The sequence below is a fragment of the Nerophis lumbriciformis genome, linkage group LG03, assembly GCF_033978685.3.
Source record: "Nerophis lumbriciformis linkage group LG03, RoL_Nlum_v2.1, whole genome shotgun sequence".
NCBI lineage: Eukaryota > Metazoa > Chordata > Actinopteri > Syngnathiformes > Syngnathidae > Nerophis > Nerophis lumbriciformis.
Genome location: NC_084550.2, coordinates 28,464,939 through 28,488,961, shown reverse-complemented (window position 1 = coordinate 28,488,961; position 24,023 = coordinate 28,464,939). Strand labels below are relative to the sequence as shown.

The following is a 24,023-nucleotide window of genomic DNA, read 5'->3' as shown; positions in this document are numbered from 1 at the left end:
TGGGAGGAGTTCGGTGAGGCCATGGAAAACGACTTCCGGACGGCTTCGAAGCAATTCTGGTCCACCATCCGCCGCCTCAGGAAGGGGAAGCAGTGCACTATCAACACCGTGTATGGTGAGGATGGTGTTCTGCTGACCTCGACTGCGGATGTTGTGGATCGGTGGAGGGAATACTTCGAAGACCTCCTCAATCCCACCAACACGTCTTCCTATGAGGAAGCAGTGCCTGGGGAGTCTGTGGTGGGCTCTCCTATTTCTGGGGCTGAGGTTGCTGAGGTAGTTAAAAAGCTCCTCGGTGGCAAGGCCCCGGGGGTAGATGAGAACCGCCCGGAGTTCCTTAAGGCTCTGGATGCTGTGGGGCTGTCTTGGTTGACAAGACTCTGCAGCATCGCGTGGACATCGGGGGGGGGTACCTCTGGATTGGCAGACCGGGGTGGTGGTTCCTCTCTTTAAGAAGGGGAACCGGAGGGTGTGTTCCAACTATCGTGGGATCACACTCCTCAGCCTTCCCGGTAAGGTCTATTCAGGTGTACTGGAGAGGAGGCTACGCCGGATAGTCGAACCTCGGATTCAGGAGGAACAGTGTGGTTTCCGTCCTGGTCGTGGAACTGTGGACCAGCTCTATACTCTCGGCAGGGTCCTTGAGGGTGCATGGGAGTTTGCCCAACCAGTCTACATGTGTTTTGTGGACTTGGAGAAGGCATTCGACCGTGTCCCTCGGGAAGTCCTGTGGGGAGTGCTCAGAGAGTACGGGGTATCGGACTGTCTGATTGTGGCAGTCCGCTCCCTGTATGATCCGTGCCAGAGCTTGGTCCGCATTGCCGGTAGTAAGTCGGACACGTTTCCAGTGAGGGTTGGACTCCGCCAAGGCTGCCCTTTGTCACCGATTCTGTTCATAACTTTTATGGACAGAATTTCTAGGCGCAGTCAAGGCGTTGAGGGGATCTGGTTTGGTGGCTGCAGGATTAGGTCTCTGCTTTTTGCAGATGATGTGGTCCTGATGGCTTCATCTGGCCAGGATCTTCAGCTCTCACTGGATCGGTTCGCAGCTGAGTGTGAAGCGACTGGGATGAGAATCAGCACCTCCAAGTCCGAGTCCATGGTCCTCGCCCGGAAAAGGGTGGAGTGCCATCTTCGGGTTGGGGAGGAGATCTTGCCCCAAGTGGAGGAGTTCAAGTACCTCGGAGTCTTGTTCACGAGTGGGGGAAGAGTGGATCGTGAGATCGACAGGCGGATCGGTGCGGCGTCTTCAGTAATGCGGACGCTGTATCGATCCGTTGTGGTGAAGAAGGAGCTGAGCCGGAAGGCAACGCTCTCAATTTACCGGTCGATCTACGTTCCCATCCTCACCTATGGTCATGAGCTTTGGGTTATGACCGAAAGGACAAGATCCCGGGTACAAGCGGCCGAAAATAGTTTCCTCCGCCGGGTGGCGGGGCTCTCCCTTAGAGATAGGGTGAGAAGCTCTGCCATCCAGGAGGAGCTCAAAGTAAAGCCGCTGCTCCTCCACATCGAGAGGAGCCAGATGAGGTGGTTCGGGCATCTGGTCAGGATGCCACCCGAACGCCTCCCTAGGGAGGTGTTTAGGGCACGTCCCACCGGTAGGAGGCCGCGGGGAAGACCCAGGACACGTTGGGAAGACTATGTCTCCCGGCTGGCCTGGGAACGCCTCGGGTCCCACAGGAAGAGCTGGACGAAGTGGCTGGGGAGAGGGAAGTCTGGGCTTCCCTGCTTAAGCTGCTGCCCCCGCGACCCGACCTCGGATAAGCGGAGGAAGATGGATGGATGGATGGATGGACCCAGGCGATCAAACATGACATTGAGACCAAACCCGGAAAGGTGATAAGACAAAGGCCCTACCGAATCCCAGAAGCCAGGCGGGCGGCTATAAAAGAAGAGGTAAAGAAAATGTTAGAACTTGGAGTAATAGAGGAATCCCATAGTCCATGGTCCAGCCCAATTGTTATTGTGCCAAAACCAGACGGGTCCCTGAGATTTTGTAATGACTTTCGCAAATTGAATGAGATTTCACTGTATGACGCTTATCCCATGCCCAGAGTAGATGAGCCGATAGAGCGGCTCGGACCTGCTCGTTTCATCAGCACCCTGGACCTGACCAAGGGCTACTGGCAGGTGCCATTGACGGAAAGGGCGAAACCTAAAACGGCTTTCTCCACACCCGAGGGGCTGTTCCAATATACTGTCTTACCGTTCGGGATACACGGGGCCCCGGCAACATTCCAGAGGATGATGGACCGAGTTCTACGGCCCCACCAAGAATACGCAGCCGCCTACCTAGACGATATTGTGATTCACAGCACCAGCTGGTCTCTCCATCTCCAGCATCTCGACGCAGTCCTGGGAGCCCTGAGACGTGCCGGACTGACTGTCAACGCTAAGAAGTGCCGAGTGGGTCTGATTGAGACTGATTATCTTGGCTACACCATAGGAAGAGGCGACGTAAAACCCCAGGCCCGCAAAGTGGAGCGCATCAGGGAATGGCCCCGACCCTTGACGAAAAAGCAAGTAAAATCATTTATTGGCCTGGTATCATATTATCAAAAGTTTATTAAAAATTTCTCTACGATTGCAACACCGATGTATGAACTGACACGGAACAAATTGCCCCATCATGTCACCTGGATGGCTGAGGCCGAGACTGCCTTCAACATGTTGAAGAAAGCCCTATTTGAAGAACCGGTGTTGAAAGCCCCCGACTTCAGCCAGCCGTTCATCCTCCACACAGACGCCTCAGGCACGGGAATTGGAGCTGTGCTCGCCCAGCTCGTGGATGGAGAGGAGCACCCAGTGACATTTATTAGTCGGAAGCTCCAGAGCCATGAGCGAAACTATGCCACAGTGGAAAAGGAGTGCTTGGCAGTCAAATGGGCAATACACCACCTCCGCTACTACCTATGGGGTAGGACCTTCACCTTGGTGACAGACCACGCCCCCTTGAAGTGGATATCCACAAATAAGGATCGAAACGATCGCGTCACACGCTGGTTCCTGGAACTACAGAATTACCACTTCACCGTGGAATATCGGCCTGGGAAGGCGATCCCACATGCAGACGCCATGTCCCGGCTCTATGAAGAGGACAAAGAAGCTCCCGGACCGCCCGGCGAGCTTAGGGGGGGGATATGTGGAGTCTCACTCAGGCACCGCCTGACAGGTAGGCACCTCACAGGGGAGGAGCCAGGGAATGGAGGTAGAGTGGAACAAGGAAGACAACGCCCCAGCCTTGGCCGCATCATCGAGGGGCGGTACTTTCCCCTGTACCTGCTCAATCAGCCTGAAGTGCCACCAGCTGTGCGGCCAGGTGGGGCCCAGCTACAAACTGTTCTTAACTCTGCCTCATTCAGGTCTGGCTCTCCTCTGTGTCAAGGCAGGTGCATCAGGCGGCAATAACCTTTGACCTTTAAGGAAGTGTGCTGTGTGAAGGACTGAGAGCCCCAGATGGGAGATATTTCTGTTTATTATTGGACACTTTAAGTTTGCTGATTCCACACCCCGCCCTTCCTAAAAAGACTTGTACAATAAATGCCCTTTTCGGCTTGCTGCAAAACCAATCCTGTGTCTTGGTGAGAATCAGGTACCACAACACATATATACATACACATTTATACATATACATATATATATATATACATACATATACATATATATATATATATATATATATATATATATATATATATATATATATATATATATACATACACACATATGTATGTTTGTATAAATATATATATATATATATATATATATATATATATATATATATACATACAATAAACATGCTACAGGTGCATTGTGTAATAGTATTATTCTACATTTCAACACCAATATGTCACTTTCACTTTAAATCGGCTCCAATTATCAGTTATCGATACTAATAGTCGGTATCGGTCCATTTCTAGTCTGGAGCATATTTATCATATTTCCGTTATTTATTATGAGGAGAAGTATTTTGGGTTTTGTTCCTTTCATTTGTCGTCTGACCTTCTGGATCAGATCCCTAACAAAAACCGAAGTACACGGTGCTTGCATTCAGTATTCTAGCCTTTTCTAAAGTTCTCACCACCTCTTTGCCTCCGGCTTAGGAACTTTGTGTGAGGTTTCACTGACTGTGGCTCACCTTGTCCCCGCAGGTTGGGCTTGGTGTAGACCCGGTCCTCGTAGATGGGGTCGATGTGGTGCTCAGGAGACTGCAGAGGTCGCAGCTCGGAGCCAAGGTGACTGTGCTGGCTGCTGTACGAGCCCCTGGAGCCTGGGGGACACACCCGACATAGACCTTAGACCTTAGACCACTTAAAGTCTAGGTACACATTGACATATTAGCATGCTGGCTCGTTCATAGACCTTAGACCACTTGAAGTCAAGGTACACATTGACTCTATGAGAGGGTGTGCAACATGTCTCACATTAGCACGCTAGCTCGTTCATAGACCTTAGACCACTTGAAGTCAAGGTACACATTGAGAGGGTGTACAATATGTCTCATATTAGCATGCTAGCTCATTCATAGACCTTAGACCACTTGAAGTCAAGGTACACATTGACTCTATGAGAGGGTGTGCAACATGTCTCACATTAGCACGCTAGCTCTTTCATAGACCGTAGACCACTTGAAGTCCAGGTACACATCGACTCTATGAGAGGGTGTGCAACATGTCTTATATTAGCATGCTAGCTCGTTCATAGACCTTAGACCACTTGAAGTCAAGGTACACATCGACTCTATGAGAGGGTGTGCAACATGTCTCACATTAGCATGCTAGCTCGTTCATAGACCTTAGACCACTTGAAGTCAAGGTACACATTGACTCTATGAGAGGGTGTGCAACATGTCTCACATTAGCATGCTAGCTCGTTCATAGACCTTAGACCACTTGAAGTCAAGGTACACATTGACTCTACGAGAGGGTGTGCAACATGTCTCATATTAGCATGCTCGCTCGTTCATAGACCTTAGACCACTTGAAGTCAAGGTACACATTGAGGGGGTGTGCAACAATTCTCATAATAGCATGCTAGCACTTTTGCTAATTTGGCAGGTATACACCTCATCGCCAAATATTTTGTTGTAATACCTGTTAGCATGCTAACTTAAGTGTGCTAGATTTTCTTTCAGCTATTTTTGTAGGTATACACCTCAGTCATATTTTGGTACTTGATGCATGCTAACATTAAACAGCTAGCATTTTTTTTTTAAATTTACATACACGCCTCAGAGTAACATGTTTTGTACTTCACACATGTTACAGTTAGCATGCTAACATTAGCATACTGGATTTATTAAGCTAATTTAACATGTACACACCTCTTAGTCATTTGGTGTTTGACTAAAGCTAACTGTAAGCACGCTATTGTTAGCATAGTACTGTTAGCATGCTAGCTTTTTTGCTAATTTGGCAGGTATACACCTCAGCCTCAAATACTTTGTTATTATACCTGTTAGCATGCAAAATGTGAAATCAAACCCCACTCACAAACAACATATAGGTGAGGTGGGAAAAGGTAAGAATAAAGCGCCACCTTGACCTCTACCTGCCAGGCTCCCGGGCCGCTTGAGGGTGGCGTTGGCGTAGAGCTCGTGCGATATCTTGTAGGTCTCTCCCCCGATGTGGTGCAGCATGCGCTTGGTGGGCGACAGGGTGGCGTAGCTGCCCACCACCGAGCTCAGCTGGTGGATGGGGGAGGAGGTGAGGTTGCCCCCCGTCGAGGCGGCCACCGACAACGGGGAGGCGGGGCCGCCGGCGACCATGTTGATGGGCGACGAGGTGCTGCAAGGGCGGTAAGTTCACATTCAGCTCTCATCATCAAATCAGGATGTGGGTACAATAAAAAAAATAAATTTGTAAATGCGTACTCGACTACGTGCGCATTCCCGCTCTAGCTTTATTTCTGCACTTGCTCTGCCTAGCTCCTCTGCACCCGGGGTCCGACCAAAACAGACACTTTAGTTACATGCGCGCAGTGGAAGAATACGCCCTTCGCTCTAATATCACTTCTCTTCTTTTTTCCTTGACTCTTTTCTCTTTATTATGTCTCCCAACCATCAGTATTACACTTGCAGTGCATCAAAGTAAAGGAAAGTAAAAAGGGAAGCGACTTACACATCAGAAATGAACACTGACCGCGGAGTTGGGTATTGAATACGGCACTTTTATATATTGTTGCGTTTCGACCAGTTGTTCCTCCCAGGGAATTCAAGTTTCTGGTCGTCGCTCCCAAGCTCTTTACGACACTTAAAGCTGAGTAAAAGAACCACCAGAGACAGAATAGGTATTTTGTATATATTTGCAAAGCTTTGTAAATATCATGAGACCAGTCCAGCATAGAACATTCAATCGCGCAGCTAAGATGGTCTCCCTTAAAAAATGGAAACCTCTTCTATAAAGTCTCTCTCCCTCCCACCCTCGTTGTCTTGTCTTTCCAGCCTAAACACATGCCCATTGTCCTCCGCATCTGGACAGAAGAATAGATAAGAAGAAGGAGTATCTCTCTTTCTTACATTCCAAATTCAAGGTTAGCACACAGTATTTGCAGACAACCAAAAGACCACAATTGGAAGAAAAACACTAGCTGTTTTGTAATATGATTATGAAAATAAAGAAGTAACACTTAAATACGGATATATGTAAATATCTGCCTCCGACAATATACACATATACACACACACACATATATATATATATATATATATATATATATATATATATATATATATATATATATATATATATATACACACACACATATAAATATCGGCATGCAACAGCTCTGAGTTGGGTGCACCAACCTGTAGGACTTGGCCAGGCGACTTGGGGAGTGCTTGGGCGAGGACACGCGCTGCAGCGTGGCGTAGCTGGGCATGTCGGAGGAGGCGGAGCCCAGACGCTGCAGCTTGGTGGGCGAGCCCAGCGCCTGCAGAGGTGAGCTGACACGCTGCAACACACACACAGGTGGTACTTCATTCAAATATTCATGACATGAGCAACATTTACTTGGAGTACGACAAAGTGCCGCCCTTCTTAGCTCCTGCAGACACGTTTGATTCTTCCAAAAGGGCGACTAAGTTGATTCAATATTTCAAAGGGCTTCTGCTAATGCAGTCGGATAAGAAGCCTTTTTTGTGCGTGGCATCTTGAATGTGAAGACGTCTGCCCTGGGAAGTGAGGAGGGGTTCATTTGCAGAAAAAGGAAGGCCGTGCCAGCAATTCATGATCCGAGGTCGTTGCAAGTCTGACAGAATACAGCACATGACCACCACAAGAGGCTGCTGTTGGCGCGACCCCAGGATGCGGAGGCGATAGGCAAAGGTCTTTCAATTAAAACTAGGCAGGGAAATCTCAAGGCACACCACACTGGCAGATAAAAACACTCCTGATTAATAATCAGCGGCAGGCGAGTCCCCGGGTTGGGCGAACAACATTGGGAAATATTGGTAAAGTCACCGCGAGACGAAACCCAAACGGGAAGGGTAGCAAAAAAAATGAACAGCACTAGACAGGAACCAACACTGAACACCGGGAAAACAACAACATGCGAGGGTTCTAGTGAGGCTGATGGAAACGTTGCAAAACAGTTGTGTTTGTACATTGAGACCACGTTGATGTCTAACGTTGGATCCACGTTGTTGGTTGGGAAATGACCAAATTTCAATGTCAAATCAACGTCAGAACCCAACATTGATTAAACATAGTCAAAAATCATGCTATTTCAACGTTAAGTTTGAGTTGCTTAAAGTCAGGACCTAACTCAACAAGTTCTCAACATTGTTTCAACGTCTTGTGCCTGCCGGGCGATGCGTGAGGGACCTGACCTACCTGTGCGGGCAGGGTGGCACAGGAGTAATACATGGGTGGTCCAACAGGTGCAGAGCCAACCTCACTGGGCATGTGGAAGGCGCTCCCATGGGCTTGCTGGGCGTACGAGTCTCTCTGCGAGGGCGAGTCCAGCTGGGCGGCTGCCCGACTGGACGTCACCTGGAGAGGACGGTGGATGAAGCAACGTGAGGACGAGGCAAACAGCCAAGCGGCGAACAAGGCGTACCTGGTTGTAGCTGTGGACGGCCCCGCCCATATGGCCACCGCGACCCGCGACGACTTCGCCCAGCGCCAGCGCTTGGTTGCTGTGGTAGCCGGCAGCCGCGTAGGCATCCTGGTTGTTGAGCTGCAGAGCGCTGTGAGAGAGAAGTCCTTGTCCTGGAGAAAGAACAGGAAGACATCAGGATCTTCTGACCTCATCAACTCTCCAAATGTGTTGGTTTCTCTCCTTTCAAGACTTGAAAGACACTTTTCATCGTTGTCACGATCCGCTTTAAGACCCGGCTTATCTCCTGCCGCATGTAAGCCTTCTCCAAGGTTGTTTCTTCATGAGTGTAAAGATTTATTCAGTTTATGGCCTTCGGAGCGTATCCTAACTCACTTGGTGTGTCCTGAAATGTATTTCCTGTTCTGGGACAAAAATGGTGACCAGCCGACGGGGTCAGTTTTGGGGTGCATTGAGACTGGTCTCCAGCCAGTCCCAGGGCACATACAGACAAACAACCACTCATCCTCACTCTGCACCTACTGACCAAAGTGCGGCCATAAAGTTCTGAAAAATATAATAATAAAAAACCCCAAAACATACCAAAGTGGAATTCAAGAGCAAACAGGTGAAATAACGAGACTACGAGACAGAGTTGCGAGGTGGACTATTAACACAAAGCTGCCATGCAGATTTGGTAGACCTGGGACCTTTCTGGGTCTTTTTTATCACCTTTGAATATGACATCATGCAACAGAATGTTCACTTTTTTAATAATAGCGAAATGAAATATGAACACATGAGACGCCCCGATGCAAGATGGCGCCAGTATTTGCTTTGGCCTGCCGTCTCTCGCTGTCAGCTCTGTTCGTTTTTGTGTTTTTTGCGTCTATTTTCGTCTCTGTCAGCTCACTGCTTGTGTATGACCGCCAAACACTGTTGGATCTTTGCCCCTCTCCCACTGATATGATCAACTTCGACGTTGGTTTTTCGACGTCCCAGTCAGCTTTTTCACCTGGCCGGATTCCTGCCTTCCTTTCCCGCCCCCTGGCTCCTCTCCCCCGGCGGAAGCGTCTCCGGCGCCGCGGTAAACGTGGCGGCCAGCTGGTGAAAGTTAGGGCACTCCTGGCCCGGCTTCCCGTGGCTCCCCGAAGGAGGAATGGTGCGGTATCCGGTCTCCTCCTGCACCCACGCTCGCTCGATCCCATCGGCTCCTGGCTGGTTCCTATCGTTGGTTTGGAGGAAGAAGCTTGCCGTCGTCGCTCCTGCTGTCCCCGCCCCCGGAGGCGCGGGGTGGATCACCGCCACCTGCGGGCTGTGTGTCGGGCCCCACCCGGATTAATTGCGGCCTTGGACGTGCTGGCCCCCGCCAGGTTCGGTCTTGTGAACGCAAAATCTTTGACAAACAAAACTTTTATCCTGAAGGATTTCTTCACTTCCCGCGGACTGGACTTCCTCTGTGTGACGGAGACATGGCTGAGAGCCGGTGAGTCCGCCCCTCTTAATGAACTTCTGCCTCCGGAGTGTTCCTACTTTAATTCCCCACGGCCGTCCGGTCGAAAAGGAGGAGGATTAGCAGTCGTTTTTAAAAATGACTTTAAATGCCGTCAGATCCGCCTACAATCCTCCTTTTCAAGCTTCGAACTGTGCATGTTTGAACTGGGTCTTTCTGATGTCGTCCTGTGTGCCGTCATCTATCGACCACCCAAGTACCACAAAGACTTTATAACTGACTTTTCTGAATTTCTGGCTGAAATCCTGCCCAAATATGATCGTGTCCTTATTGTGGGTGATTTTAATATTCACACCTGCTGTCCAGACGAGCCGCTTTCCAGGAGCTTCCTGAATATAATCGACTCATTTAACTTTGTACAGTCTGTGTGTGGTTCTACACATGAACGCGGGCATACACTCGATTTAGTGCTCTCGTATGGTTTGTGTGTTTTTAATTTGGACATTTGCGACGCTGTGTTCTCTGATCACATGCCGATCCTGTTTGATATTGCCACGCAGTGTCCAGTTAAATTGTGCGCACCGCCCCAACGCTCTCGCATGTTTAATTCTTCGTCTCCTGCTCGGTTCTCCTCTATTTTTTCGACTCTTTGTGATGATAATTATGCAGCATCTGTGTGTCTGAATACTGAAGAGTTGGTTTCTGGGTTCAACTCTATTTGTTTACCAACACTGGACACGATCGCGCCTTTCAAATGCCGCCGCTCTAAAGCCACGCCTCAGCCCTGGTTGAATGACGTCACTCGGGCTGCCAGGCGCGTATGTAGAAGAGCAGAGAGAAAATGGAAAAAAGACAGGCTGCATGTGTCCTTTGCCATTTTTAAAGAAAGCCTGTTTTCCTTTCAGATGACTGTAAAAGCAGAAATGAATATATATCTATCTCAGATTATATCTTCTAACTGTAACAACCCCAGAGTTCTGTTTAAAACTATTAACACTGTCATTGATGCTCCCAAATCTGCTGGTTTTGATGCTTCTTTTGAATTCTGTGAAAATTGTCTCCATTTTTTCACTGACAAAACTGTGTCAACTAGAGCCAGTCTATCTCAGCCTTCATATGACCCTTCTGTTCCCCTGCATTTCTTTTCTGTTTTCCATCAGTTTGAGCCGGTGTCCTTTTCTTTTTTAAGTGACACAGTTAGTCATATGAAGCCCTCTGGTTCTCCTGCAGATGCCCTCCCACCTCGCCTGTTTAAGGAGGTACTTGCTACTATTGGATCAAGTGTCCTTAACATTATCAATAGTAGCCTCTCTTCTGGAATAGTTCCAGTAGAGTTTAAACATGCAGTAGTACGACCTCTACTTAAAAAACCCAGCCTCGACCCCTCTCTCCTCTCTAACTTCAGACCTATCTCTAATCTTCCATACATTTCCAAAATATTAGAGAAGGTTGTCTACAGTCAGTTGTTGCCCTTCTTAGAGGATAATGGTATCACTGAGCTGTTCCAGTCCGGTTTTAAAGCCCTCCACAGCACAGAGTCAGCGCTTCTAAAAGTTTTTAACGATATCCTCCTGTCCACTGATTCTGGTAAATATGTTGTCCTGGTGCTTTTAGATCTGTCTGCTGCGTTCGACACCGTCGACCACGCCACCTTAATCACTCGTCTTGAGAACTGTGTGGGCATTAAGGGCGCCGCCCTCAACTGGTTCCGGTCGTACCTAAGCGACAGGAGTTTTTGTGTAAAAGTAGACAGTTTTATGTCGTCCACAGCTCCTTTACCACATGGGGTCCCCCAGGGCTCAATCCTTGCCCCAATTTTATTTGCGCTTTACCTTCTCCCCCTTGGTTCTATTTTTAGGAAGTACAGTATTGCATTTCATTTTTATGCCGATGATTGCCAGATTTATTTTCCCATGGCACAAAATAACACGGTTCAACGTCTTATTGACTGCCTGCACGACATCAAAGTCTGGCTTTCAGCTAACTTCCTGAGCCTAAATGAAGATAAAACAGAAGTTATGTTGTTCGGTCCAAGTCGCTCTCCCTCCCCCAACGTTGACCTCGGCACTCTGACCCCGTATCTCAGCGACTCTGTCACAAACCTGGGGGTAAAGTTTGACTCAGATTTTAAATTCGAAAAACAAATCAGCAGCGTCGTTCAAAAAAGCTTTTATCAATTACGCCAAATAGCGAAAGTGAAACCGCTTCTATCAAGACATGATCTTGAGAAATTAATCCACGCCTTTATCTCGACTCGTCTTGATTATTGTAATGCCCTGTATGTAGGCATTAGCCAGGCCTCCCTCGCCCGCCTGCAGCTCGTGCAGAACTCTGCTGCTCGTCTGCTAACACAGACCCGCAGACGTGAGCACATCACCCCTATTTTAGCGTCCCTTCACTGGCTCCCTGTGCGTTACCGAATCAATTTTAAACTCCTTTTATTTGTTTTTAAATGTCTAAACAACCTCGCGCCAACCTATCTCTCCGACCTCCTTCAGCCTTACTGCCCCACCCGATCCTTAAGATCAGCCGATCAGCTGCTGTTGACGGTCCCTGACACAAGGCTGAAGCTTAGAGGTGACAGAGCTTTCGCCGTTGCTGCTCCCAAGCTCTGGAACGACCTACCCCTGAGTGTTAGACAAGCTTCCTCTCTTCCTGTTTTTAAATCTCTCTTAAAAACATACTTTTATTCCATGGCTTTTAACACTGAGTGATATCCATCCTGCAATGGCGCCCCATAATACACCTGCTGCGATCCTGTTTTTATGTTTTTATGTTTTTATTAATTCTATTTTAATTATTTATTTTTTATCGTGTTCTGTTTGTGTTGTGTTGTGTTTGCTCGGTACTCGTTTTATCTTTTAACCTGTTCATTGTACAGCACTTTGGCTACCCCTGTGGTAAATTTTAAATGTGCTTTATAAATAAAGTTGATTTGATTTGATTTGATTTGTACAGAAATTAATCTGAAAATGTGCATTGTCTAATCTTTGCTAAGTTGTTTTCAGTACAAGCTACTGAGTGAATATACATTGGCGTTCCCAGGGACCCTTTGGACTACCTTCTATAATGGCCATGTTTCAATATACTGTACACCTGTTTGTTTTTTCATGAAAACCAAATGAATCCAAGCATTTCCCTTTGAAATACGTGCAAATGCTGTTAGGTGTAATTTGACCCTTCAACCACTAGATACCGCCAGAGTACCATAGATTCATATTAGACACATCGTGGCTTTGAATTTGTCAACAACTTGTACGTCGATTATCGATGAGTGGATAATCGTTAAGATATGGGGCGGTATAGCTCGGTTGGTAGAGCGGCCGTGCTGGCAACTTGAGGGTTGCAGGTTCGATCCCCGCTTCCACCATCCTAGTCACTGCCGTTGTGTCCTTGGGCAAGACACTTTACCCACCTGCTCCCAGTGCCACCCACACTGGTTTAAATGTAACTTGGATATTGGGTTTCACTATGTAAAGCGCTTTGAGTCACTACAGAAAAGCGCTATATAAATATAATTCACTTCACTTCACTTCATAGTCGATGACTAGTGGACTATCTTAACGATCAGTCGATAATTGTTAAGCTAGTCGAAAACCAGAGGACTATCTTAACAATCAGTCGATAATCATTAAGATAGTCGATGACTAGTCCTCCACTATCTTAACGATGAGTCGATAATCGTTAAGATAGTCAATGACCAGTACACCGTCTTAACGATGAGTCGATAACCGCTAAGATAGTCGATGACCAGTGCACCGTCTTAACGATGAGTCGATAATCGTTAAGATAGTCGATGACTAGTCCTCCACTATCTTAACGATGAGTTGATAATCGCTAAGATAGTCGATGACCAGTGCACCATCTTAACAATGTTAAGCCAGTCAGTGCACTAGTCAGTGCACTAGTCATCGACTAGCTTAACGATCAGTTGATAATTGTTAAGATGGTCGATGACCAGGGCACGTCTTAACGATGAGTCAATAATCGTTAAGATAGTCGATGACTAGTCCTCCACTATCTTAACGATGAGTCGATAATCGTTAAGATAGTCGATGACCAGTGCACCGTCTCAACGATCAGTGGATAATCGTCAAGATAGTCGATGACCAGTGCACAGTCTCAACGATCAGTCGATAACCGTCAAGATAGTCGATGACCAGTGCACCGTCTCAACGATCAGTCGTTAACCGTCAAGATAGTCGATGACCAGTGCACCGTCTCAACGATCAGTGGATAATCGTCAAGATAGTCGACGAACAGTGCACCGTCTCAACGATCAGTCGATAACCGTCAAGATAGTCGATGACCAGTGCACCGTCTCAACGATCAGTCGATAACCTTCAAGATAGTCGATGACCAGTGCACCGTCTCAACGATCAGTGGATAACCGTCAAGATAGTCGATGACCAATGCACCGTCTCAACGATCAGTCGATAATAAGACTGCATCTATTCTCATAGTCGACTAGTAATGACTATCTTAACGATTATTGACTAATTGTTAAGATTGTGGACTAGCCATGGACCATCTTAACAATTAATGACTAATTGTTAGACTAGGTTTCTCATAGTCATTCACATCGACGTCCCACTGGGGTGAGTTTTTCCTTGCCCTTATGTGGGCTTTGTACCGAGGCTGTCGTTGTGGCTTGTGCAGCCCTTTGAGACACTTGTGATTTAGGGCTATATAAATAAACATTGATTGATTGATAGTCCACTATGAGAATAGTTGCAGTCCTAATTGAAGCAGTGTCCTCTTGTAAAGAAACCTATTTAGTCAGTGAATAGTCGATGCTCTGTGGCCCCAACATCTCTCAGAGTTTCTGACCTCCTTCTAAAAACATTATTTTTCCGGCCTCATTTTTCACCTCCTGGGCATCAGCCCTTTTGGCCTTCGTCCTGCCTTACCTTGTCCTTGTGCTGCAGGACCACAGCTAGAAGTGTAATTACTGCACAAGAATAGTCTGGGTCTTAGGAAAATGTTCTTTTACCCGGAAAGATCATTTGTAGCATGACGGCAACAAACCGGAGACAGCCTTGTCTGCTATTGGTTAGTCTTTGTGTCCGAGTCAGACCGGCATCACAAAATAAGACGTTACAGGTCTACAAAAGCAGGGGTCGCGGACCCCTCCGCTCTGGAACTCAATGCGGCTCTTTAGCCTCTTTGTTGCCGCTCCATTCACTAGCTGCGACATGTTTTTGTTGTTTGTTTTTCTCCAATACAGGAGCGAGAGAAAAGTGCATCAATTTCCAACTGTCTGCCAGACCTTGAATGCGAGTCCAGCAGGGAAATGTGTTTGTCTGAAGCAACATTAAAGCTCAGGAATTAACCTTTCTGCGAGTCCAAGTAAACCATGGTCACACCTAATAATTGGAGCAGGCTTCAGTGCGTTAACTTTGACTTTTGTACCAGCCAGGTATTTACAGTCCTGGTCAGAAGTCTACATACACTTGTAAAGAACATCATGTCATGGCTGTCTTGAGTTACCAATCATTCTTATTTTTTTGTGATGTAGTGATTGGAGCACATACTTGTTGGTCACAAAAAACATTCATGAAGTTTGCTTCTTTTATGAATTTATTATGGGTCTACTGAAAATGTGAGGGTCAAAGGTATACATACAGCAATGTTAATATTTGTTTACATGTCCCTTGGCAAGTTTCACTGCAATAATATATATAAGCCATATGTATATAGGCGACACACAATACCTTCTTTCATCGTAAGTTATCCACTCAGGTAAGATGCAAAAACTTAAGTCAACAAGGCCATCATCTTTGTAGTTAGAGTTCCATACAGCGCTCGCACGATGCGCACCATGAACTCCATTGTAAAAATGTGTGTTTATATATTTATTGTTTGTTCTATTTTATTTTATGCTCAAATCTACCATGTTCACATTGGTTAACTTTGTAGTTTCGGCTATGGTGTCATTTTGATAGTTGCTTTTGTTTAGATTATGATTGTAATATTTGAATGAATGTGTTGTGGCAGTTACGCATGTCACCAATGCGGCGGTTTGAGGAAACACTCGATTGCTTTTCCAAACACGTCTTTATTGCTGAACTGCCAACATGAGAATGCTAAACATTAGATGCTTAAAGTTTAATGGTTTTGTAACTATACCGAGACAAAGTCCAAGTTCATTTTGTTCTTTGTGGTGTTTTTGAAATTGCACCATTTTTTCCCTTAGAATTTTCAACTAACTTTTCTGCCAAGAGGATTATTTGTCATGTGTACATTTTCAGAATGTGCTTATTCTATTGTTGGCCAAAGTAAAACAAAGAAAACAATCTGAAGTTGTCTTTATTTTTAAGTTATTATGCCATGATTGTTACTGGTCCATCCCACGTGCGAATAGATTTTAGTGATGCGGCCCCTTAGCTAAAATGAGTTTGACACCAAGTTTTTGAAGAACAGAAGCATGAATTCCGGCTTGCCTGAACCCAAATGGATGATGAGGTCTAAAATGATCCTAAATGAATGATCAGAGAAGGAAAGAAGATGAAAGTTGCCCATTAGTCTTGCCAATGGTTAAATATTTCATGTGATGAATGTGGGTGTGATGGTATGTCCCGTCAAGGCCTTTTAATTATAGGCATGGCACATTTTCAACATTCAATATTAGGAAAATGCAAAAATTGGTCGAAGTATGCCTGGCTCTAACAATTTAAAGTTGGAACTTTCTAAGTTTAATACAAGTCAAATAATTCAAGTCACAGAAAAATCATGAACCCCACTCAAGACTTTAGAATTATATATATATATATATATATATATATATATATATATATATATATATATATATCAATCAATCAATCAATCAATGTTTATTTATATAGCCCTAAATCACAAGTGTCTCAAAGGGCTGCACAAGCCACAACGACATCCTCGGTACAGAACCCACATAAGGGCAAGGAAAAACTCACCCCAGTGGGACGTCGATGTGAATGACTATGAGAAACCTTGGAGAGGACCGCATATGTGGGTAACCCCCCCCCCCCCCTCTAGGGAGACCGAATGCAATGGATGTCGAGTGGGTCTAACATAATATTGTGAGAGTACAGTCCATAGTGGATCCAGCATAACAGTAAGAGTCCAGTCCACAGTGGGGTCAGCAGGAAACCATCCCGAGCGGAGACGGGTCAGCAGCGCAGAGATGTTCCCAACCAATATACAGGCGAGTGGTCCACCCCGGGTCCCGACCTCGGACAGCCAGCACCCCATCTATGGCCACCGGACCTGAGTGTCTCCCCTTCCACAAGGGGGTAGGGGGGAGCAGAGGAGAGAAGAAAACAAACGGCAGATCAACTGGTCTAAAAAAAAAAAAAGACCATATCCCCAGGTGCAAAGACATGCACCTGGGGATAAGTTGATTGGCAACACTAAAATTGGCCCTAGTGTCTGAATGTGAGTGTGAATGTTGTCTGTCTATCTGTGTTGGCCCTGCGATGAGGTGGCGACTTGTCCAGGGTGTGCCCCACCTTCCGCCCGATTGTGGCTGAGATGGGCTCCAGCGCCCCCCGCGACCCCGAAGGGAATGGGCGGTGGAGAATGGATGGATGGATGGATATATATATATATACATATATATATATATATATATATATATATATATATATATACTGTATATATATATATATATATATATATATATATATATATATACTATATATATATATATACTGCATATATATATATATATATATTTTTTTTTTTTTTTTTTTTTTTTTAATTTATTTATTTATTTATTTTTTTTTACTTTTTATGTTTTTATTTTTTATTTTTTTGCAATGCCATCGCAGAGTGCACGGAAAAAGTGTGATGGTGACCATAGAACAGCAACTTTGGACAAAGTTGTGCCTCTGACTTCGTACACAAGCCAAAATTACTGTATTTTCCAGACTATAAAGTGCTGTATGGAAAAAAAACAGATAGGTAAAATATTAAAAATAATAATGATAATCAAACCAACAATAAGCACACACAATTCAATATACAAAACACAGTTTAAAATGGATGAAAAGAAAAACATAAAAATGTAATGGAAATTTTCTAATCAAGTAGTCAAACAAAACTGTCTTTCTTAGATTTGTTTGAAACGCTGGAGCATCTCAAAAGGCACAGATCACAGAGATGTGTTCTTCTTTATACAACTACAAGGTGGGAGGGTAGGCTCAGTTTGGAGGGGGGTGAGAGCTTAGGACGCAACTGAGTAGAGACAATGGTTGGCATTTTCACCGGAATGAAGAAGCCGACACTTTCAAATGAGCGACGAGAAGGGAGAAGAGATACTTTCACGGCGAATCCTGCGGACAAGGTCGTTCTCCGGGTGCTTTCCACAGAAACACTGGAGTCTGTAACGGCATAGTGACTGACGCATAAAAACAGAAGCAAATGAAGCCACCCTGGAAATGCATTTGGCAGAGTGCTAAGAAGCAGAGTGAAAGGTTCCACTTGGCGTGAGTGGAACTGCATCATTTAAGGAACGTTAGGCTCAGGGAACTGGGTGAGTTTACTGGGTCAAGGCCTCTTGTCCAATATGGGCTGGTAGTGGGTCAACACCCACTAATGCAATGCAGTGGAAGTGCCTCAGCTCACACACACACACACACACACACACACACACACACACACACACACACACACACACACACACACACACACACACGCACACACACACACACACGCACACGCACACACACGCGCACACACACACACACACACACACACACACACACATTTTTGTACTTTGTACCTTCTGGAGACCTGAGAAAAAAAGCCTCCCTATTTAGAAGTGTATAAAGAAGTGTATTTACAACATTAATAATATATACATACTATGCACATATACAACAATCTTGTTGTGAAAAATGAGTTGGAATTTCACAAGAAAAAGGTCATAATTTCACAAGAAAAACGTAGAATTTTGGCAGTTTATAAAAGTCGTCATTTTACTCAACGCAAGTCAAAAGTTGACAAGAAAAACTGAACATTTGTGCAATACTATGATAAAAGTTGGAATTTTACTCAATAACAGTCGCAGTTTTACAGGCAATTTTATGAAAAGAGTCGTAATTTTAAATAATTTTACTTGACAAAAGTCATAAATGTATAAGACAACTTTTAAATTTTGGCAATTTTATGAAAAGAGTCATAATTTTACTCGCCAAAAGTCACAATTTTCTAAGAAAATTAAAAATGTTGGCAATATTATAATAATGATCGGAATTTTACTTGGCAAAACGATGACAAAAGTCATAATTTTACTAAAAAAAATGGCACTATTTTACAAGAACAACCAAAAAATTGGTAATATTGTGATAAAAGTCAGAATTTTATATGACAAATGTTGCCATTTTGAATTAAAACGTAATAATTTTACATGAAAAAGTAACAATTTTACGAGAAAATATTGCAATATTACAGAAACAGAAAGAATATGAGAAATTGTTCCCAATTTTATGAGAAAAAAGTCGACACATTGTGAGAAAAATACGGAGCCTCTAAAGGGACATGGGGGAATTTTTTATAGTTATATAAAATAAAAAAAATTAAAACAATTTTTTTTTAGACATGTATCTCGTGCGCACGACAAAGTTTCTCGTGCGCACGAGATACATGTCTAAAATAAATAAATAAATAAAAATAATAATTTTATTTTTTTTATTTTTTTTATAACTTTATAAAAAGTTTCTCGTGCGCACGAGATACATGTCTAAAATAAATAAATAATATTAATCAATTTTTTTTTTATTTTTTTTTTTTATAACTTTATAAAATGTTTCTCGTGCGCACGAGATACATGTCTAAAAAAAATAAAAATAATAATAAATTTTTATTTTTTATTTTTTTTATAACTTTATAAAAAGTTTCTCGTGCGCACGAGATACATGTCTAAAAAAAAAAAAAAAGACAAAAAAAAGAAAAAATCATTAAAAAAAATGTCCCCCATGTCCCTTTCGGTGCTCCGTAGAAAAAGACTGCTTTTAGTAAAAAAAAAAAAAAAAAAAAAAATTATTTGTTTGTAATTGTTTTTTAATCTTCACTATCTACTTCAAGTTATTACAGTGTGTCTCTATATACATATTTATTTATTTCATTTTTTTTTAAATACATTTTGGCCAAAGGGGACACATTTCAATTTCTTACACGCACTTGTTATTTCATATGTTGACCAGAGGGGGAGCACTTTAAATTTTTACACACACTTGTTATTTCATATGTTGACCAGAGGGGGTGCACTTTAGATTTTTACACTCACTTGTTATTTCACATGTTGACCACCGTTATGTTGACCAGCAGGGGTGCAAATGAGACATTGTCTATTAGATGCAATGTTATTGGGACCATGATTTATGTCATCACTTGTTCACACCTCCTCATATGGAAGATACTTTTCCTTCTTCATGTCTCAAGAAGGGTGGAAATACAAGAACACACACACACACACACACACACACACACACACACACACACACACACACACACACACACACACACACACACACACACACTAAAAAGTGTGTAGTAGTACAGGACCAGCACTTTAGGTGTGTTTGATAGTGTAGTAGATCCTCATAAATACATTACATCACTCCAACACTGAAGGTCCCACTGAGTCCATTTAACATGAGCGAGTGGGAAAAACTGTAAGGACTAAGGCGTGTTTAGGAGAAAAGACATTAGAGTGGAGGTAATGGAGTGGGCACAATTGGGCCTATTTTGATATCGTGAAGATTTGGATGGAAGCACCTCCACTTGCCCTACTCCACTTTTTGACTGGGGGCCGACATTGGGCTAAAACAATTTGGTCGGGGGCCGAAAGCATGCAAAGTAACTATATATATATATATATATATATATATATATATATATATATATATATGCACACACATACCCCCACACCTTCACCACCGCTTGCATCCCTTAGGGGTGATGGACGGCTGAGCAGCGCTTTAGATAGCAGCAGCCTGCCACCGTAGCCCCCACTCCCTACCGTCTGTTGCAAGTTTTGTGGATTCTATGTAAAATGTTTATGTGTTTTTTCCCTTGGCCTCAGTCTGGACCCCCCCTCGCCAAGAGCCCGGTCTTGTTTTGTTTCCCTGTAATGTATGTCTGCTCGTGAATGGGATTGGGCTGAGAATCTGAATTTCACCTCGGGGATTAAAAAAGTATTTCTGATTCTGAGCTTTCATTTTTTTTTCCTGCGCCATGACTAGGGAAGGTTGTTTGGATTAGGTCATATAGGTACAGTTTGTATAATGATTATTATAATTGGATATTAAGAGTATGTGAAAGTTCAACTCCTACCTTGTTTACTTCCATGACAACGTTCTTAAAGTTTTGTAGTCAATCAGAAATATCAAGCAGCTAAAATGTGTCAAGCAAGTGTGGAGGTAATGGATTAAAATGGGTGTCATTCAGAATTTTTTTTATGGTGCCTGGACGTGTTTTTATAATATCCACACAGTAAGCAGATTGTGTTGTATGTGACCATGTTTGTTGACTTTTTGTGCTGCTGTCATGTATTTTTCTGCTCAATGACTAGGGTAGGTTGTTTGGATTAGGTCATATAGGGACGGCGTGGCGCAGTGGAAGAATGGCCGTGCGCGACCCGAGGGTCCCTGGTTCAATCCCCACCTAGTACCAACCTCGTCATGTCCGTTGTGTCCTGAGCAAGACACTTCACCCTTGCTTCTGATGGGTGCTGGTTAGCGCCTTGCATGGCAGCTCCCTCCATCAGTGTGTGAATGTGTGTGTGAATGGGTAAATGTGGAAGTAGTGTCAAAGCGCTTTGAGTACCTTGAAGGTAGAAAAGCGCTATACAAGTACAACCCATTATCATTTATATAAGTGTACTATTTTTTATAAATGGATATAAGAGTTTGTGAAAGTTCAAATCCTACTTCGGTTACTTCCGTGACGACCTCCTTATAGTTTTGTAGTCAATCAGAAATATCAAGCAGCTAAAATGCGCCAAACATGGATAAGTGTGGAGGGAATGGATTAAAATGGGTGTGATTCTGAATTTTTTATGGTGCATGGATGTGTTTTTTTTTATAACAACCACACATTGAGCAGGTTTTGTTGTATGTGACCATGTTTGTTGACTTTTTGTGCTGCTGTCATTTATTTTTCTGCTCCATGACTAGGGTAGGTTGTCTGGATTAGATCATATAAGTATACTAAATTTTATAAATGGATATAAAGGTATGTGAAAGTTCAACTCCTACTTCGGTTACTTCCGTGACAACCTCCTTAAAGTTTTGTAGTCAATCAGAAATATCAAGCAGCTAAAATGCGCCAAACATGGATAAGTGTGGAGGGAATGGATTTAAATGGGTGTGATTCTGAATTTTTTATGGTGCATGGATGTGATTTTTTATAACAACCACACAGTGAGCAGGTTTTGTTTTATGTGACAAGGTTTGTTGACTTTTTGTGCTGTTTTCATTTGTATTCCTGCATTATGACTAGGGTAGGTTGTTTGGATTAGGTCATATAAGTATAATAATTACTATAAATGGATATTAAGAGTATGTGGAAGTTCAACTCCTACTTCGGTTACTTCCGTGACAACCTCCTTAAAGTTTTGTAGTTGATCAGAAATATCAAGCAGCTAAAATGTGCCAAGTATTGATACGTGTGGAAGGAAGGAATTTAAATGGGTGTAATTCGGACTTTTGTATGGTGCCTGGATGTTTTTTGTTTTTTTTAATAATTTTCACACAGTGAGCACGTTGTGTTATATCTGACCATGTTTGTTGACTTTTTGTGCTGCTTTCATTTTTTCCCCCTGCTCCATGACTAGGGAAGGTTGTTTGGATTAGGTCATATAAGTAGAATAATTATTATAAATAGATATTAAGAGTATGTGAAAGTTCAACTCCTACTTTGTTTACTTCCATAACGACCTCCTTATAGTTTTGTAGTCGATCAGAAATATCAAGCAGCTAAAATGCTCCAAACATGGATAAGTGTGGAGGGAATGGGTGTAATTACGATTTTTTTTATGGTGCATGGATGAGGTTTTTTTATAACATCCACACAGTGAGCAGGTTGTGTTATATGTGACCATGTTTGTTGACTTTTTGTGCTGTTTTCTTTTTTTCCCCACTGCATTATGACTAGGGTAGGTTGTTTGGATTAGGTCATATAAGTGAATTCTGTGCAGTTTTCACACAAACGCACAAGTCATGGTCACTGACCTGAATCACTCACATTGTCCACGAGATGGCGACAAAATGGCAGCTGATATACCGTCAGATATTTACTTTCAGACAGTTTGGACACCCACGCCCTAGCCCACCCCAAGGCCGGAATGAAACATGCACATTATACACCACCATGTGTGGTTGTTGTGGACCGTCCCTTCTTCCCTCCCTTAATGGAACACACACACTTGCACAGAAAGTGGCTTTTCTTTCCCGCATCCCACCCGGGCAATCTCCGTTGACACACGTTAATATTTCATACCTCGTCTATTTTCAGTTACCCTTTAGAAGCGTGCGCGTTCAGGAGCACACACGGGCAAATGCACACGGCTGTGGGCGACCCGCTGCATGCAAAGCCCCCGATGGCGGACTCTGGCCGATTAAGATGCACACCGCATCGCCAGCACAAAGCAAGAAGACAAAGTTCACCCTGCCGTGGCGCTGCACGAATCTGCTCAGCGGGTTGTTTTTTTTTGCCGATTCAGGAGCGACAAATGAAACAACAATTTTCAGCCATTAATTAAACGACTCCAAACAACTGTTGATTTACAGCCAATGAGCATCATATTTCAATAATTTGGTGGGGTCACATGGACAAAGATAAGACCTTCTGGAGGAAAGTTCTGTGGTCAGATGAAACAAAAATAGAGCTGTTTGGCCACAATACCCAGCAATATATTTGGAGGAGAAAAGGTCCCAGGAACACCAATCCTACCGTCAAGCATGGTGGTGGTAGTATTATGCTCTGGGCCTGTTTTGCTGCCAGTGGAACTGCTGCTTTAAATGGGACAATGAAAAAGGAGGATTACCTCCAAATTTTCAGGACAAGCTAAAATCATCAGCCCGGAGGTTGGGTCTTGGGCACAGTTGGGTGTTCCAACAGGACAATGACCCCAAACACACCTCAACAGTGGTCAAGGAATAGGCTAGAATGAAGGTTTTACAATGGCCTTCCCAAAATCCTGACTTAAATGTGTGGACAATGCTGAAGAAACAAGTCCATGTCAGAAAAGCAACACATTTAGCTGAACTGCACCAATTTAGTGGTCAAGTGGTCAAGCAGAAGCTTGTGGATGGCTACCAAAAGCGCCTTATTGCAGGTAAACTTGCCAAGGGACATGTAAGCAAATATCAACATTGCTGTATGTATACTTTTTGTCACGACGGGGGCAAAAATGCAGACGGACCACTCCGGACAAGGCGTGCAGGTAGGAACATGATTTAACCTTCAAAATCAAACAAGTACCAAAAAACAGAAAACAAGCAGAAGGAACAACGTGCCGATCGCACGGGAAGCTAAGGCTACCACT

The 24,023-nt window shown here is 43.9% G+C and overlaps 1 protein-coding gene across 7 annotated transcripts in view; it reads right to left on the bottom strand.

Annotated features, from left to right (window-relative positions):
- The window catches only part of ctnnd2b (catenin (cadherin-associated protein), delta 2b), a 367,161-nt gene that overhangs the window by 152,212 nt on the left and 190,926 nt on the right, over nucleotides 1-24,023 (bottom strand). For 5 of the 7 annotated variants that reach the window (XM_061936381.2, XM_061936356.2, XM_061936364.2 and 2 more), the window contains 5 exons: nucleotides 8,062-8,213; nucleotides 7,836-7,994; nucleotides 6,809-6,954; nucleotides 5,542-5,789; nucleotides 4,142-4,273 (listed from right to left, as the gene is read on the bottom strand). In XM_061936381.2, coding sequence (XP_061792365.2) covers nucleotides 4,142-4,273; nucleotides 5,542-5,789; nucleotides 6,809-6,954; nucleotides 7,836-7,994; nucleotides 8,062-8,213 — 837 coding nt within the window. The remainder of the gene's footprint in view (nucleotides 1-4,141; nucleotides 4,274-5,541; nucleotides 5,790-6,808; nucleotides 6,955-7,835; nucleotides 7,995-8,061; nucleotides 8,214-24,023) is intronic. The other 2 variants (XM_061936403.2, XM_061936372.2) reach the window with 1 other exon arrangement.